The sequence below is a fragment of the Typopeltis vanoorti genome, chromosome 17 (genome assembly GCF_054136105.1).
Source record: "Typopeltis vanoorti isolate ZY-2024b chromosome 17, IOZ_Tvanoo_1.0, whole genome shotgun sequence".
Classification (NCBI taxonomy): domain Eukaryota; kingdom Metazoa; phylum Arthropoda; class Arachnida; order Uropygi; family Thelyphonidae; genus Typopeltis; species Typopeltis vanoorti.
The window spans coordinates 75,371,669-75,391,001 of record NC_143565.1 but is presented as its reverse complement, the minus strand read 5'-3'; the positions used below and the strand labels follow the sequence as shown (position 1 = coordinate 75,391,001).

The 19,333-nt window shown below is 37.3% G+C and overlaps 1 protein-coding gene across 1 annotated transcript in view; it reads right to left on the bottom strand.

The window, feature by feature from the left end:
• The window catches only part of LOC150097505 (MFS-type transporter SLC18B1-like), a 50,724-nt gene that overhangs the window by 10,003 nt on the left and 21,388 nt on the right, over positions 1–19,333 (bottom strand). The window contains exons 8-9 of the mRNA XM_090407540.1: positions 11,997–12,092; positions 5,677–5,751 (exon numbers count right to left, since the gene is read on the bottom strand). Coding sequence (XP_090263666.1) covers positions 5,677–5,751; positions 11,997–12,092 — 171 coding nt within the window. The remainder of the gene's footprint in view (positions 1–5,676; positions 5,752–11,996; positions 12,093–19,333) is intronic.

The window sequence follows — 19,333 nt, the reverse complement described above, 5'->3', positions numbered from 1 at the left end:
GGCACTCTATCATAAGCTTTCTCCAGATCAATAAAAACCAGATGTAGCTCCCGTTGCTTCTCTCGAAACTTTTCCATCATTTGTCGTAACCCAATGATTGCATCTGTCATCGATCGAACAGGCATGAAGTCAAATTAATTCTTTGCAATTTCCACCTCCTTCCTCAGTCTTCCATCAAGAACCCTCTCTAGGATCTTCATTGTGTGGGACATCAACTTTATTCGTCTGTAATTCTTACAGTCTTGGGCATCCCCCTTGACCCTTGTTGATGGGGACAAGAGTACTTTCCCTCCATTCCTCAGGTATATTTTCCTGCTGACAAACTTTTATTAACAGGTCCCACAGCAGGTCAATTCCCTCTTCCCCCAGTGTCTTCCATGTCTCCACTGGGATCCTGTCACGGCCTACCGATTTTCCATTCTTCAACCTCTTTATGGCTTCTTTCACTTCCACTCTACTAATGTTCTGCACCATCCCCTCATTAGTCTCCCCATGTTCTCTGTGAGTCCTTGCGTTTTCTTCATTCAGAAGCCCTTCAAAGTATATTCTCAATCTGTTTCTTATATCCACATCCTTCCTTAATACCGTTCCTCCATAGTCTTTGATCTGACTCACATGTACGATGTCCTTTGATGCCTTATTTCTACATTTTACCAATCGTTAAATCTTTCTCTTTCCTTGCTTTGTTTCTAATTGATCATAAAGGTCTTGATATGTCATGGCCTTCGCATGTGCAACAACTCTTTTGGCTTCTCGCTTTTCTCTCTGTACTCCTCTCTGTCCTCTTCCACTCTTGACTCGTCCCACTTCTACTTTGCCTTCCTTTTAGCTGTCACTGCTTCTTGTACATTATTATTCCACCACCAACTCTCCTGCTCTCTAATCTTTCCGAATGTTTCACCAAGCACCTCAATTGCACAGCTTAGAATTACTTTGGAATTATGTCTCCACCAGTCTTGTACACTTTCTAGTCCATCCGAAATCCTCTCTAACACCTTCTCCCTAAAACGATTCCTCACACCCTCTTCTTTTAAGCGAAACCACTTAATTTTCTTCCTCTCATGGCTTCCAAAGATTCTTATCTTCGACTTTATTTGAAAGTCTGCACACAGCAGCGCCACTTGATCTGTTGGGATTACCATACAATTTGATACTGCCTTAAGATGTTTTCTTCTAGTCAAAATGTAGTCAATCTCTGAACTATTGTTGCCACTTCTGAATGTTATCAAATGCTCTTCCTCTTACAGAAAAAGGAGTTCACGATTGCCAGATCAAACGCTACTGCAAAGACCAAAATCTTCTCTCCTCCCTGGTTCGTCATTTCCACTCCACATCCACCATGCACCCTTTCACAGTCAGTCTGTCTCCCTATATGTCCGTTGAAGTCTCCTCCGACAATCACTATCTCGTTTTCTTCCAGTTCTCTAATTTCTTCATCTAGTACGTTCCAGAATTCATCCTTCTCTTCTGCTGTACAGCCAACTTGTGGGGTATATACACATAAAACGACCGGTTGCTCTTCTCCAAGACTCAGTTTCATTCGCATGATCCTGTTGTTCCTCCTACCCACTTCCAGTACTTCGCCTTTCATTCTGCCACACACCACAATTCCGACACCATGTCTTCCCTCTTTATTCGCTCCAGAGTAGAACAATTTATACCCGTCTCCTAGTTCCTTCGCCTTTCCCCCCCTTCCACCTTGTCTCCTGCACGCATAAAATGTCCAACTTCCTCTTCCTCATCATGTTTGTCACCTCTCTTCCCCTTCCAGTCATGCTTCTAACATTCAACGTTCCCACTCGCAACATTCTCTCTCTCTCTCCACCTGCTGGGCTCGCTTCTTTAACCGCACCCGCCCTTGATACGGTAGCCCTCGTCCACTTCTCGCAGCTGTGGGGTGATGTGGCTGCGCGTCGCTTAAGGGGTACGCCCTAGCCGTTGTATCACTTTCTTTTCGACTCATTTGATCATAGCTAGAGCTGGCAGTGAAGTTTTATGATCAGATGCACCTTCCTGACATCAACCCTAGCCATTTATCTGGGCTTGGGACCGGCACCTATTGGGGCTAGCTTGCCCCTCTTCAGTGGCTGCAATAGGCGAAATGACATAGCAAGATAGAAAAGATTCACCCCTAGCCCTCGAATACTCTAATAGCATTCGGGAGAAGGAGCAAGAAGAGAAGAAAGAAAGAAGCAAAGAAAGAACGAGGGGGGGAAGGACCTGTTTACAGATAATATAACAGATGCATATTGCATGATGTAAGGCATGGCCCAGCATCAGGTACCTCTGGTTTGCCATGCCCGTACTCACTAAAGTGAGCCCATGAGGATGTTTATTCACAAACCAAACATTAAATTCATTTGAGATGTACATAAGTCGAATGTTTGAGAAATATTATTGAATTTGATAAAATGACAACCTGAATTATAGAATACTAATACTGTCATAATTATTAATATCAAATCTCTCCAATTCACAGATTTTGCACTCACCACGCTCTCAGGCAATGAATTCGTCTCACCAGCCACTCTCAATGCAATGAACCTGTTCCTCACCTCTTTTCTCACACCATCCTCATACAGATTCCAGGGATGGTTTCTTGTTTTACTTCGGTCTCCCTCTACTCTATGAAATATCTTCTCCATATTAATCAGATAGCAATCTTGCACTACCTCATAAGTCCCATTCACTTCCCTCTTTTCCTATTCACAAGGTTCTGCATATTGCATTTCCCTCAAGAGACAATCCCTTGAAAACCAATAATCCATATGCAGTCTGATCAAGGCCTTACAAGTAAAACGTCTTCACTTCTACATGACTAGGTCCTCATCATCATTGTCGTAACGAGTTGTGAGGTTCTCACAGGTTTAGTAGTGTGACGCCTAACTTCAAACTCTGTCTCTCTCCCTCTCTCTTCTCTCTATCCACTATCACTTGCAGATCTCTCATCTCTTCCACCTACTTCAAAATTTCCTCATTAATTGTACACTCTAATTCCCATCCTTGCCTAGCAAATTTCAAGACCATACACTTTGCAACATTAAATTGGTAGCTCACTTTCCCACTTACATAGTCATTTAGATCCTCCTATAAGAACACAACATATGCTTTACTCCTCATAGTGTTTTCTAACTTTGCATCGTCCATGAACAGCTCCATATCTCCAGTTAAGACGGTCCGAATATCATTTTACAAGTTAAACAATAATGGTCCTAAACCTCTGGCAGGCACACACACACACCGCTAATGGCTTTCCTGTCCGATAACACTTCTCGACATACAACCCCCTGGTGCCTATCTGACAGTCAATCGGCTATCCAATTCACTTCTCTACTATCATCTCATCCATTCTAATTTAGTTGTTTATGTGGCAAGGGTCTTTGAAAAAGGCAAGTATATAACTATATGCATTTCCTTATCCAGTCACCTTGTTGTAGTACATGAAGAGATTTCTAAAACATGACCTTCCTTTAACAAATTCATGCTGACCATCACAAAAGATCATAACCGCGCCATTTTCAACCCAGCTCTGAATCCTATTCCTCGTCAACTCTCTAATACGTTAGCACAACCTCAGACACATTTGGGCCCATAACTTGTAACCTATTTTATCTCCTGTTTTGTGAAGTAGAACAATTGTACCCTGTTCCCACTCCTTGGGATCTTTCCCTGTTGCAAGACTCGTTAAACAGGTATGTCAAGATATCATTAACTTTCTGGAGCATTCTTTCAAAACATGCGGTGCTATGCAGTCAATCCTAATACCTTATTAACAAGTCTACTTAATCCCTCCAATACTCCCCTGCTCCTCATATACTACACTCCGTCCTCATGATCTTGTGTTCACGAGGATGAAATACTCGGATAAATTACTTATTGAATACCTCATCTATATTTTCTGTAGCAATTATTAATCTGCCGATTTCATTCACTGGCATCATCTTCCTATTATCATTCTTTCTTCTACTTGCCACATATCAAAGAACCTTTCTAAGATTTTTCTTGTTATTTTCTTGACATAGTTTGTGTGACTGAAAATTTTTATTTGTTTAAGATAAAATATGAGTGAAAACAAAAATATAATGTCCTGTTTGGTATAAGATACTTTCCAAGACAGAGCCTTGCTTCAACTATCTGAAATCCAGAATTGTGAGTCTACAGGCATGAAGTCCCATATTATAGTTTACGTCACACGCGCCCTCATGATTTGAAATATGGTGAAATATGGTAATCTTTTTCATGAAACAAGTTTAATGAGGTAGTTTTCATTTTATTTTACTTATTTATTTTTTACTATAACAGTATGTTTTGAATATGGGATCGCTGTAGAACGATCGACAGCGATGCCAAACGCTGTCGATTGGTAGGATCTCTTCGAATCCTATATGGGATTCGAAGAGATCCTTCAAATCTCACACAGAAAGCTAAGAATATTTATAAAGTAGTGCAACACCAGGCAACTCGTTGCAAAGGTGGAGAAAGCTCTCATTACTCCTATCTCAGTATCTCCCATAATGCAAAGCACATCTCCTTGCGGATATGTGTAATGCTATGCATTAAGGAAAGAGCCACTACCCATACCGTCTCGTCAGTGGGAGCAAGGCCCAGTAGTGGAGATACAAAGGCAGAAGCAATGAGAGGTCATCCTAACCTATAGGAGTTGCCATAGGGTGTGCAACCTTATTATTAAATTACTCCGGATTCAGAGAAAGATGTTGAGAGTTTATTTTTCACTTGGTTAGACTATAATAAGTTTATTTTAATCCTTTATCCAAGTGTGAGCAAACAAAGTTTGCGCCTGAAAGTATCTTCAGGACTGGGGTAAGGTAGTGCAACACCAGGCAACTCGTTGCAAAGGTGGAGAAAGCTCTCATTACTCCTATCTCAGTATCTCCCATTATGCAAAGCACATCTCCTTGCGGATATGTGTAATGCTATGCATTAAGGCAAGGGCCACTACCCATACCGGTTTCGACCTTTATTGAGACTACTGGGCCTTGCTCCCATTGACGAGACCTCAATAAAGGTCGAAACCGGTATGGGTAGTGGCCCTTGCCTTAATGCATAGTATTACACATATCCGAAATGAGATGTGCTTTGCATTATGGGAGATACTGAGATAGGAGTAATGAGAGCTTTCTCCAATATTTATAAAGGCTTTTCAACTGAGGGTGAGTTAATTAGCTACATATAGAGGTGGCAGGGTTTTTGCTCCTGCAAACCAGCTAAAGGACTAAGAAACAGTGCAAACAAACTATAGAGGTTTGATCCCTCTCCCTATCATTCTTATATATTTGATTTTTTAATAAACCTGATATTTATAAGAAGCCAACTTATTCTATAATAACAAGCTAATGTTCAAAAGAAAGTGATAGGATCGATAGTCTGAACATTAACTACTAGGTAAGCCATCATATAAAAATAATTAAAATATCTACCAATAATAATAATAATAAGTATTAGTCACCACATGTGATTAACTAGCTTTGAAAATGTCCTTTTTTGAATGCTATTTTTTCGACTTCTTCCGAGGCTCCAAGATTCGGCTCTGAGAGTACATTGAGAAAATTGTGGCTTGTTAACCCACAGAATAAAATGATGGAAACTGCGAATTATTCGAGTTAACGTAAAAATATTATACTGTAAATAATTGATAAACCAATAAGCAAAACTTACCCTAGAGACATTGCTGCAGCATACATTGATGAGACTAAACCGTAGGTTGTGAGATCTTCTGGGAAGCCTCGATTGCTTAAAAAAAAAGAATTAAAAGTATTTTTATAACTCTTTGAGATATCTTTATTTTAAGTTCTATGCAATAAGCTTAACAATAAGTTAATGAACTCACAGATTTTATAAATGCAAATTGAAAAATAATGACTAGGAAGTGTTTTGGCTAATCCTCTTTCACTCATATAGCTAATGTTCGTCTGATGAGTACGAAAAGATGTGAAAGAGGGCAATATAAGGAAAAGTCATTGTAGGAATTGAGTTGATCTAAGCCCCAGAAATATGAAATGGTTCCTAAACTGAAATGAAAAATTATATACATGGATTCCAGAAAGGCGTAATTTTTATTATTGCATGATATGCAGAAAATACATAGCGAGAAATGTAGAAATGTCATCTTATCAAAATTTCTCATCTCATAAATGTAACAAGTATGGAATCGATTTAAACAATCGTAAAAAAAGGATGGTTCCCGCCTAAATCATGTTTTTATTGAATTTTTATGTTGTTTTTTGAATACATAAAATCATCTAAGGCCTTTTATTCACAAAGAGAGTAGGCAGAGTTCCTTTAGCCATAACTGAATTTTTAGAGAGAGGCAGCTAATCTCCCCATTCAACCATTGATAGTTGAGCTTAAGTCCTCCCCCTGACGCCTACGCCCCCCCCCCGAGTTCCGGAGTGGTAGGCCGGAACTCGGGGGGGGGGACGTAGGGAACCACCCTTGAATTCTAATGACTCGAATTTTGAAGACTCGAAAGGGTGGTTCCGCCCCCCCCCCCTGCGCCTGCGGTGCCCAATCCTCCCGCGAGTTGCGGACTGGAAGGCCAGTTCTCCTTGAATTCAGATGACTCAAATTTTGAAGACTCGACACTCAGGGTAGCCCTGAGTTTCAAAACGTTTCAAATAACTTGACAAAAAACGTGACACAAAAACGTTACAAAAAAGGCTTATCATTTTATATTATAGAGTATATATATATATAATGTCGGAAATACTGTAAGTTTTTATTTTTATTTTTATTTTTTTTAGCAGCAGGGTTAAAAATATGAATTCCAGTTAAAACGATCCTTACTTGCTTCTGCCAAAGATAGGCTAACTTCAGAATAAAGTTTTAAATAATAATGATGAGAGATTTAGTTTCTATGCCGAATTTTTTATGGTCTGAGGCTGTAGAAGATCTGAATGAAAAATACATTCCTTTAGAAGACTCTAAAGATAATTTGATTAAATGAGTGACCTGATTTATTTCCTAAGATAACATTATAGCAAACGTAGTTTGTATCGTTTCATATGATGTAGATATTAAGATGATCAAATTTAGCCCAAAACTGAGATACTAACGAAAGTTTAGTAAAAATCCCAAATTTTAAAGATCATCAAAAGCCATTCCGAACGAACACCATAATGTGTACATATAGATAAGAATTACTGAGACTTGGTTAACTAAGAATGATTTGGTCGTAGGGATTGAATGTCAGGGATGTAGTATCTTCAGAAAGGATAGAGAGGACAGAATGGGGGGGGGGGTTACTAATGATAGACAAAGTGTTAAAGCCAAAAATAGTAGAAGCCTAAAGGTGACAGGCATGTAGAAGGTAGTTCATTTAAGGCTGTTTGGTGTGAGATAGAAATCAACAGAATGAAATATGTAATTGGTTGTTGCTATAATCCAAGGGGTATAAGGGAGAATGTAGATGGTATGCATTGGCAAATTAGTAAGATGAGTGGAGAACGTGTAATTATTATGGGCGATTTTAATGTAATGGAAGGGACAAGATATTTGAGAGTGTTAGATCTGGTCATAACATCGGAGAAGATATCAGTAAGTAATTTAGATACACTGTCTCCACTTAGGAAAAGTGATCATGTGGTCTTGACTTGGGAGATTGCATTGTGTGCTGAATATTCTGTTAAGAAGAGTTATATGTGGAGTTACAAGGCTGGTGATTATAATAAGCTGAGAAGTCAGCTATCAAAAGTGTTATGGCATGAGAATTTTAAGGGGAGAGATGTTGATGGCGCATGGGAGATTATCAAGGAGTATTTAATGAAAGCTGTATCTGACTGTATTCCCAGAGTCAGGAGGAGGAATCAGGTAGGAGTGATGAGCATTCCCATGAGCAGTACAAGATACAGGCAAGAAGGGTAACCTGCATAGTAAGGAAGGCCAAAGCTAATTATGAGAGGAAGCTAGCTGATGAGTCCAAAAAAAAAATCCTAGGGAATTCTTTCACTATATGGCAAGTAAAAGGAGGAATAACTTTGGAAGGATGACTTTATAAAGTGCTGAGAGTTAGGAAATTACAGAAGCTAATCAAATAGTTGAGTTGATGAGTGATCATTTTGCAAAAGCGTATCATCTGGATTGTGATATTGCAGTGCTAGATGTGTCATTGACTGATGAGAGTCTAGTGATAGAAGAATTTGAGGTGCTTAGTATATTACAGAACCTCAATGCTAACACTGCCATTGGGTTAGATGGCATATCGGCCCATGCTTAAGGGAATGCGTAAGAGAATTAGCATCTCCTCTAACTTGGCTGTTTAATTTAAGCCTCAGTTCTGGTAAAGTCCCAATTGAATAGAAAGAGGGAAAAATTATTCCACTACATAAGGGGGGGGGCCCTCTAGGACTAAGGTAGCAAATTATAGACCAATCAGTATATCGGGAGTGGTGGTAAAGGTTCTGGAGAAATTGATAAAAATTAGAATTCAGGACTGAGTGGACAGCAATATGATACTTTATAAGGGGCAACATGGTTTTTGTGAAGGGTTGATCTTGCCTCAATTTGCTCACTTTCTATAATGAAATAACTATGGAGTTGGATAAAGGAAATCCTTTTTCAGTGATCCTATTGGACTTTGCAAAGGCATTTGACAAGATTCTGCATGGAACTCTGTTGCATAAATTGGAGCAAATGGGTATGGATCCGAGTCTAGTGATTTGGATTAGAGGGTGGCTAGTGGATAGATATCAAAGAGTGGTTTATGGTGGAGCGGAGTCCAGTAGAAGGCAGGTGACTAGTGATGTGCCTCAGGGCTTGGTCCTCTATTGTTTAATTTGTACATCAATGATATTGGGAATACTTTGAAAGGAGATATCCACTTGTTTTCCGATGATGCAAAACTGGGAAGAGCGATAGTTAATTCAGATAATGTGGATATCTTGCAGGATGACTTAAATAGGCTGACGGTTTGGGCTAAACTAAATGGCTGCCAGTTTAATGTGGCCAAGTGTAAGATGATGTACTTCGGAAGGATGAGATCACATGCTGTTTATTATATTGATGGAGCTTAACTGCAGGAAGTTGATGAGACTAGGGACTTGGGAGTTATTGTGGATAGAGAACTTAAGTTTCGAGGCATATTGCAAAGGTTTCCAAACTTCACATCAGATTACATGGTTATTGAAGAACACACTGACAAGTAGGGATATGGAAGTGATTGTTCCACTTTATAAAGCATTACTAAGACCTCATTTGGACTATTGTGCACAGATCTGGTCACCTGGATTTCTTGGATGTAGAAATGGTGGAGAGGATTCAGAGGCGGGTTACGAAAATTGTTGCAGGCCTGTGAGATGTCTCCTACGAGGATAGATTGAAGGTCTGTGAGCTTCATAAACTAATTGATAGACGTATGAGAGGAGATATGATAGAGGCATATATATTATTAAAAGGGTTTTATAGAATTGATACTGATAACCTTTTTAAGACCAGTGAAGGAAGGGAGAGAACGAGGGGTCATCCCTGGAGATTGTGTAAGAGTGTGGTTAACAAGGATGTTAGGACTAGATTTTTTGCTTGGAGGGTTGTGAATGGGTGGAATGCGTTGCCAGAGGTTGTTGTGAATGCTTCATCTGTGAATGAGTTTAAAGGGAAGTATGGCAGATATTATAATAAAGGTTAGTATGCCAACGTTGGTTCTCCCGCGATGAGTCTTTTGACTCCATGAAGGCACCTTGTATAATAATAATAATAATAATAATAATTTTTTAACAATATTATTATTTCTCAGATAAATTACATACATTATAGGAACACAATTATGCATAACAAATACTTTCTCATACATAAAGTTGTTTTAAATAATAATAATAACAATAACTGTTTACAACGTATATTATTATAATATTCATAATGATGATTATTACAGATGTTTCTTTGCAAACAATATCAATGGATATAATCACTCTATATTGCATACTTTTGTTACAGTTATTACATACATTACATACATTTGATTACATATGATACATTACTTACATTTGTTTACATATGACACTTACATTACATACATTGGTTTACATGTGATACATACATTACATGCATTTGGTTACATATAATACATCTTCGATGAGAACTAATTTCTCTGCTTTCATCCTCGAAGCGTATATGTAAGCTTATCTGAGGATGACACCAGTTGGTTATTATTTATTTATTTATTTATTTATTTATTTTTTGCTGTGTTGGGAAGCTATATTGCTTTATTTTTGCTGTGTTGGGAATAATAATAATAATAATAACAATAATAATAATAGATTGTATACGTACATTGAATACACATTATTTCAAAGCAAGCCGAGTCATAAAATACTGTAAAAAAATTTTTAGATTCACGAAAAGTGTTAAAAGTGTGTCATTGTCATGTTGTCAGTAATGATCGCAGCCTTTAGCTGGAAAGTTGAGGGGTTCAGTTCCTGTAGTAGCACCAAAGGAACGAGAATAATAATTTGTTGCTTTTCAATACAGTTGTGGAAGGATTTTTTTCACATTGCCACCATTGTATATGTCGCACATAATGCATTCTCTTTAGCGAATCTAAATATTCACACAGTAATGCACATGAGAGACCTGAAATCAGCTGTGAGAAAGGTTATATGGTGACTGGTTCGGAACTGGTTAGACTTCACGGCAAGACTGAGAATGTGACACTTACCTCGTGTGCCAAGTTGACAGTGGAGCCAAAATAGAAATATAATTTTAAAAATATATATATTAATTCACAAAAAAAAACAAAAAAAAAACTAAAGGATATTTTGACAGATTTCGACTTAACTAATATGGATAGGTACAACTGACTTGCAAATAATTAATAATAATTGTAATAATAATAATAATACGACAGGTTGAATCCTTATAATACTCATAAGGATTCCACTTATAAGGGAAAAAAAAAGAAAAAAGCAGATTTATTCGATATATCAATGATTTGAGTAAGTCAGACATGCCTGAAGAAATTAAAAGTTGCAAACACCAAAACACTGTCAATTTTGCTGAATGTTATTATTCAGCCACGTCTACAGATTTCTTTACAAGTCATTGATGAGCATCATCTTATGGAATGGAATTCCACATGCCAGTGGAATGTGGAATTCCACGTGCCAGAATTTCCATGCCAGTAGCTACATGAAAAAAATCTTTGCTGTGCTGGTCTTTCATTGATCGGGATGAAGTAATATAGAATTCACGAGATAATAGGATGGCCTAGCAGTATAGCTACTAGATAGGTTCTTTCGTCTCTTACGGTAATTCCAGATGTTGCTTTTTCCATCTCTTCTCCCCCCCTCCTCTCTCTCTATGTTGCTTTTTTCATCTCTTCTCTCTACTTTTCTTTTCTCTCTCTCTCTCTCTCTCTATCATATCCTTACAGAAATAACATTCGCAATAACAGATGTTTCATCTGTTATTATGAATAACAGATGAATCAGGAATCATATCAGGAAGCAAAGAATGACTCGAACAGTTAAATCACTAATCAATAATTTCAATATATTATCGTCCAGATTTTTCTTTCATAAAAGAAGAGCATCCTGATAGGAAAGCTAAAAGCAAGTTACAACAACCTTGGATAGTTGCTCTTAATTCACAATGAACAAACGAGAAGCCTATTAATTTTAAGATTATATTTTAAAATTTTAATTCATCAATACGTTATTCTTGACATGTGTTTCTCCCCCTTGCATTAATTTGTATTCGTATTCCACGAATACATTTAGTATTTATTTAATATAACATAATAGTCATTAAATAATAATTAATGTGAGATTTTTGGATTATATATCGGAAACAAAATCGCTTGTACAATATTGTTTATCAGAAAAGGCTGAACAAGTTTGGATATATGGCTCCTTATTGAGAAAGAAAGTCAGTCATCCTTTTATATTGGTCAAAAACCAAGCACCATTAATACATTTAACATTTAAATCAATTATCCAATATATAGAAAACTTTTAAAAAAACATAACTAAATGATATTTTCTTACATGGTATCTCTGAGTGCTCCATAGAATGTAGATACCTGTTTTCCACCGAGGCCAATTCCAAAAAGCGCTAGAGCCAGAATAACGTACCACAATTTACTGAAAAATAAAGAAATTAAATGAATAACAGAAAATTTTAAACAAATTAATCTTTCTTTCTCTGTCTGATGAACACTCTGTATGATTGAGGTAATTTGCTACTTTATTATCTCAGAGGGAAAAAAAACTTTCAATATCTCAGATAATTCAATATTGATTATGAAATATTCATTATCAAGAAATGATTTAAATCACACCTTTAAGGCTCTGAGGTCCAACAGTAATCATCTATGATGAATAGTTAACTGTAGTTTTTTTCTATACAGCATTTATTTAGAGAAAACCATAATGATATACGTCTCTCTCTCTCTCTCTCTCTCTCTTTATGGTCAACATGTTGTAACATGTTTAACTTATATATTATATAAGTCATATATAACTTTCATAGCAGCCTTGTTGCTTTATTTCTCTCTTAGTAGGTATTTTCAGTGCGTCTTTTTATTTACAGATATGAAAATTATATATTATTTAAACAATAAAATTTATTAGCTTAGCTTTTATTATATAATATGTTGCTAAAAGTATCCGAACATCTGAGAAATACTGAAAAGATTATTGAAATATTACTTTTTTTATTATTAAGGTGTGGCCCAGCTCTGGCCTATATAATAGCAATTAGCATACGTTGTACACTTTTCACACATTTATTTTCAAACAGATTTCATAGGAAATTAATCTTCATTCTTCACGCAGGCTTGTTTTGAGTTCTGCCAATGATGAAGTCCAGCGACGATTCCTCACACGATATTCCACTTCATCACACAAGTGATCAATCGGAGTTAGATCCGCTGGAGCACTTATACACTGCTAAAAATACACTGTTTTCATGAAATGTCAGAGAGAAAGCAGAAAAGCAGGACTTACCTCTTCACCCCACATGATGTTTATTTACTTTCTCAAAGCAAAAAATTCAATCAATTTCTTAATTATCTTCAGTGCTAGTGCTGAAAAGATTATAAGGGAAGTACACTGAGTATACAAAATGAAACGTCATTATAACGATGATCTGCGTGTGCTTTAATGCAAGAAGATGAGAGGAGAGGGGGAGTTCAATCAGAACTGTCATCAGAGTTCATAAAGTACAGAATAGTTGTGTAATGCTTGTTATATTTATGATTGTTTTGAGGGATGAAAAACCCAAGGTTTCCGGACGAAGAAAAAAGTCAACTCCGCAAGAGACTGGCTTACTCATCTTGAAGTGAAAAGCTCTTATAAATGTTCTTTGCGTCCTTGATGGGATTCAGACCCAGGTTTTTCCAACCAACGGTTATCGTTGATACTGTTTAAACTACGGAGGCACGTGTGTTTGTGGTATTGGGGTGGATTATTTAACAAATTAATTTCAAAAACTAAAATTAATCTTTTTAAATAATTTATTAAACTCTTCAATTCCTGGCTGATTTTATAACAGTCAACATTAGTTTTGGATTATATATCCTTTTTCTATCAGAAAGTAGCTTTTATGAAGGATTTCACTGGTATTGTTCCAATGATCCAATCTCCTTAAAACGCATGAAGCAAATTTTTCACTGGTTCTAGAAACTCACTTATAAAGTAGCCAAGTCAATATTTCATCCTCTTGGGTTTTGTTGGAAAGTCTCTATCTAATATTTCTAATATTAATTACCATGAAGATTTAAGAAACGAGGTTTAAAATGTACTCTGCCTCATTCCAACATTAATTGCTTGATGACTCCATTTTAACACATATTCCTTTTGTCGATACCTCTGGAATTAGCGCAGAGTATTTCATTTGTAAGGGGAAAAAAACTATACAGACTGACAGGAACACATCTCAAGCACCGTTATTTCCAATTCTTCTATAATGGTTCCACTACGTAAACACTTTTAATTTTTGTTTTTTCGGTTTTAAACTCTTTGCACAAAAATGCAGTTTTTTCCCCAAAAAAGATTAACACAGTGAATCAAAGAATTAATTTTGTTCTAGAGGCAGAAACCAATAACTGTCTCTGTTTCTTAGATCTACTCAATTTAAGACAATCAGATATCAGTCTAAAGTTTTCGTCATGTTTCATTGAAATGCCTAGTTAGCTATTCGCTCTCAAGCCAACAGCCCGCTGCAGTGGGCATGGACGTTTGTCTTTAAGTGAGAGATGAATTTTTAATTTCATCGCCTAGAATGAGACCACCGCTCACTAATATGAAGCCTTGAATAAAAAAGTTCAATAAATAACATTTGACGTCCGTATACGCCGTATGGTCACCGCCGTACCTCACATGGTTTTGGCAATGATGTCTTCTGCTAGAATAAGTGGTAGGATCGCAGATTCCCTTTCCACACAAAGTTTGTAGGACAATCACAAACATCCATGTCCACGGCAGGAATCGAACCCGCAGCTTCTTAGCTAGAGAGCGGACACGCTGACCACTCGGCCAACCAGGCCGGCTTTGGACTATATACCAATATAAATATAATAAAAAATATAATAAACATTTAAAAAATTGGAAAAAAAAAGTTCATAGCCTATCTTAGGCAGCATACTATGAATTGACAACTTTTATGGGTAGGAGTCACTTAAAACAGAAAACAAACGAACAAAAAACACAGTGAGTTGCATCAATGTTAAATCTCACCATCATCAATTCGAAAATTAGTCACCATAAAACCTACAGAGCTCATATCCAATATTTCATACATGTCCTTTTTTAATATTCTAAACATGAAATCCAGATTTCTGTCCGACTCATAGCTTACACACATGATAATAAATAGCCATGGATTTGATCTCGATTACTTTGAAGAAGACACGCACTTACACACAAGATATAATTTCCAAACGTCACGTTTATCAAAAATAGTAGCTAAACTCCCTAGGATGTTTAAATCTACACTTCACCTTCCATCCTATTTTCATTATAGCTCTTTCTACGTTTTGTTCTTTATGTGAGAGAAGTTTCCTTTCTAGAATACCAACGGATGTTGGAATATCCCATATGCGAGAGTCAGTTCCTTGTTCTTGCGGTGTGTTATATTATAAAACAACAAGGAGTCAACAAGGAGTCAAGTTCTTCATGCGTTTGTTTACAAACGCATGAAGAACGCACGCCCACATAATACCAGTAGTCAGAGAAGTCAGTTTGTGCCCATCATGCGGTTTATTCAAGTCAAGGAAATATTGGACAAAGAAATCTAAAGCTTCTCCACTGTCAAGAAAATCTAAATAAGAATGCATTCTTTTCCCCACCACTTCTGTGAAGTAATTCTGTTAAATCCGCCGTGCAGTTGTCAGTTGTCAATGTTTTTAAATATATTGAATTAACTATCCTGCACTTATTGCCTTGTAATGGTCTTTCTGATCTTCCATCACTATTGAAACGTACAAAATGCTTAATTGTATATGATTATCTATTCTACTGGCTTATAACAGTTTTGGCGCTAGCATTAAAAATAGACAAGATCAGAAATTCTGCTTTACGTCTGCTCGAGTCTCGGGTTGGTTTAGTCCCGAACGTGTGGAAAGGGGGGAAAATAGTTCCACTGCATAAAGGAGGATCCAAGACTACTGTTGCAAATTACCGACCGATCAGCATATCTGGAGTCGTTGTCAAGGTCTTGGAAAAATACAGGAATGGATTGATGAATATGAGATACTGTATGGGGGGACAGCATGGTTTTGTGAAGGGTAGATCATGCGTCAGAAACTTGCTCAAGTTTTATAATACGGTGACGGTTGAAGTGGATAGGGATAATGGGTTTACAGTGGTACTGCTGAGCCTGGGTAAGGCCTTTGACAGGATACCACATGGAATTCTAATTCGTAAGCTGCAACATATGGGAATGGATATAGGGTTGATGAGATGGATAGGAGGGTGGTTGATGGCGAGATACCACGGGAGTAGTTTACTCAGGAGTAGAGGCCAAAAGACGGCCTGTGACTAGTGGTGTGCCACAGGGTTCTGTTCTTGGACCACTGCTGTTTACTTTGTTCATTAAGGATATAGGGAAGGAACTGAGAGGAACGGTTCATTTGTTCGCTGATGATGCAAAGTTGGGTAGGGCAATAGTGAATGCATATGGTGTCAAAATTTTACAGGACGATTTGGATAGATTGGAGGACTGGGCTAAGGAGAATGGATGTCAATTTAATGTAGCAAAATGTAAGGTTATGCATTTTAAGGTGAAAAGATTAGCAGCAGTATACCACATTGGTAGAACTGTACTCCAGGAGATTGACGAGGCCAGGGATTTGGGAGTGTTGGTAGATAGGGAGTTGAAGTTTAGGCGGCACACTGCAAAAGTGGCTAAATCAGCTCATCTAATCACTTGGTTACCGAAGAGTACTTTGACGAGCAGAGATAAGCAAGTTATATTCCTCTGTATAGAGCCTTGATAAGACCCCATCTCGACTACTATGCTCAGATCTAGTCACCTAGGTTTCTTCTTGATGGGGAGGAGGTTGAGAGGATCCAGATGCGAGTGACCAAGATGATAGCAGGTCTATGAAGTGAACCTTATGAAAACAGGTTGAATATTTGTGGGTTGCAGAAATTAGTTGATAGGCGGAAAAGGGGTGATATGATTGAGACATTCAAATTGCCGAAGGGTTTCTATAGGATTTATTCAGAGGATATTTTTGAGAACAGGACTGGTGATGGGAGGACTAGGAGACATCTATGGAAGCTGGGCAAGAGTGTGGTTAGTAAGGGTGTTAGAGCTGGATTTTTTTACTTTTAGAGTGGTAAATGAGTGGAATAAGCTGCCAGAGTCTGTTGTGGGTGGTATGACAGTAGATGAGTTCAAGGCAAAGTATGATAGATACAGTGTGAATGTCGAATAGTTGTGATGGACATGATGTTTAGGTCCTCCCTCGATGAGTCTAAGGACTCCTTATAGTCGTCCGTAATCATCATCATCATCATAATAATAATAAAAGAAAGAAAATCGAACATTATATAAGTTTACCGATGTAGATTTTTGCTATAACTGCTCACCATAGACTTTCATGAGTGCAGGAAGTGCATCATATCCAGAACATACCACTTCATTCATGGTAACATCGATAAAAACTGGTAGACTAATTCGATATAATAAAATACACCGTCACTGCATCACGCTTCTACCACCGTGAATCATAAGAAATGTGATTTCCTACCTGGGTAATTATTAGGATAGAAATTAACTACAAAATCCACCGAATTTACTAGTTCGCTTGTAAAAAAAAGGTGTAGCCAGTTCGTATGCTTTCAGCTACAAAAGTCATATTATCCAAAACTTAATATATTTTCTGAAGGAGTCGACTTTATTTTTTCGGGAAAATCCAAGACCAATTGGAATTCATTGACAACGCACAATCACCAGTTTCATCATCATCATCATCAAATTCCTGACATGTACCCTCAAGGGGTATACAGGGTGTGGAGGGTACATGAAAAATTTACACCATTACTAACTTCCTATCTACAATTTTCCTCCAAATCAGTCTGTTACTTGTCAAGACTCCAATATTATCAGATCTTATATTTCTATCATCTAAGGCACATTGTACCATATCAATCCACCTATATCTTGATCTTCCTCTGGGTCGTTTTGCTGCCAACCTGGCAGAGAACACTTGTTTTGCTAATCTTTCCTCGCCCATTTTGTTTAAGTGACCATACACCTGAGATTAGCTCTACTAACGCATTCCTGGATGCCGATAATGTCAAGTTCTTTCCTAATATCCTCGTTTTTAATATGATATTGCCATTGATGCCATCTGTTCACGCCTCTAATCTTTCTCAGGACTCTCATATCTGTGGTCTCTAGTCTTTGGTTAAGTGTTTTACTTCTGACCCAGTTCTCAGATCCATAAGTTAAAACTGGTTTGAACCCTGTCTTGTATATATACAGCTAATTTAGTGTTCCGACTAATTTCTCTCTTATTCCATATGAATTTATTCAATTGACTTCCTACCATAACAGCTTTGTTGATTCTGTTGTCTATTTCCATATTTAATTTACCATCTGCACTAAAAATCGTGCCTAAGTAGCTGAAATGCTTTACTTGTTCCACAGGTTCCTCCATTCACAATACAGCTGACATTTGCAACAATTCTACCTATTTTCATTGACTTTGTCTTTTTAATGCTGACCTTCATTCCATATCTATTACAACAGTTGTTCAATTTAGTCAGGGAATCTTAGAACCTTGTAGTGGATTTATTTAGAAGTATAACATCATCTGCATAAAGCAAAGAGCTGACATTAACATCTCCAATTCTGATATCATGTTTAATACCACTTTCCTTCATAATGTGATCTATATAGATAATATATAACAGAGGGGATAATGCAAATCCTTGTCTGACACCAGATTTAACATTAAACCATCTCCCTGTGCTTCCTTCAATTCTAACTGCTGACTTACAACTCAAATAAAGACTAAGTATTGCTTGATATAATGCCCCAATGACACCATATAACTGTAGCGTATTGGATAGCTTCTCTCTCTTGGCACCTTGTCATATGCCTTTTCCATCGTCAAAACTTAAATTCAGATCTCTGTTATATTCCCATGCTTTCTCGACTATTTGTCGTAAAGTGAAGATCTGGTCCTGGCAGCCTCTATTTGGTCTGAATCCAGCTTGTTCTTCAACTTTTCTTCCACAATTCTTCTCAACCGTTTCTTAAGTATACTTGCATAGATCTTGCCAGGAACACTCAGTACGGAAATACCTTTGTAATTCTCACATTCAGTTTTATTTCCCTTTTTATGTATGAGCACTATTAGGGCTCTACTCCAATCATCGGGAATTCGTCCCTCTGTCCAGGTTTCTGAACTATGCAGTGCAGCCACTGCAAGACTTTCATACCACCATACTTCAGCATTTCTGGTCGAATATCATCTACTCCTGCTGCCTTTCCGCATTTCAAGCCTTTGATGGCTTTTTCTACTTCAAGTATGGATATCTATTCCTGACTGTATGCCTGTTGAGTGTTTTTACCACTGTGCTATCACTGTTTGTTTCATTTAGTAATTTTTCGACGTAATTACTCCATACTTCAAGGATATCTTTTTCTCCAGTTTTCATGTCATCTTTATCATCTCTAACTCCTTTTACAGCACTCTTTCCTCCATTTCTAAGCTTCTTCAACAACCTCCAGAATATCTTACCGCCTTCTTGATATTTATTTTTTATGTTCTTGCCAAAGTTCTCCCATGACTTTTGTTTAGCTAGTTTTACACAGTATTTCGCTTTCTTACATTTGTCTCTGTGTTCGTTAAGAGCAAAAGCTGACT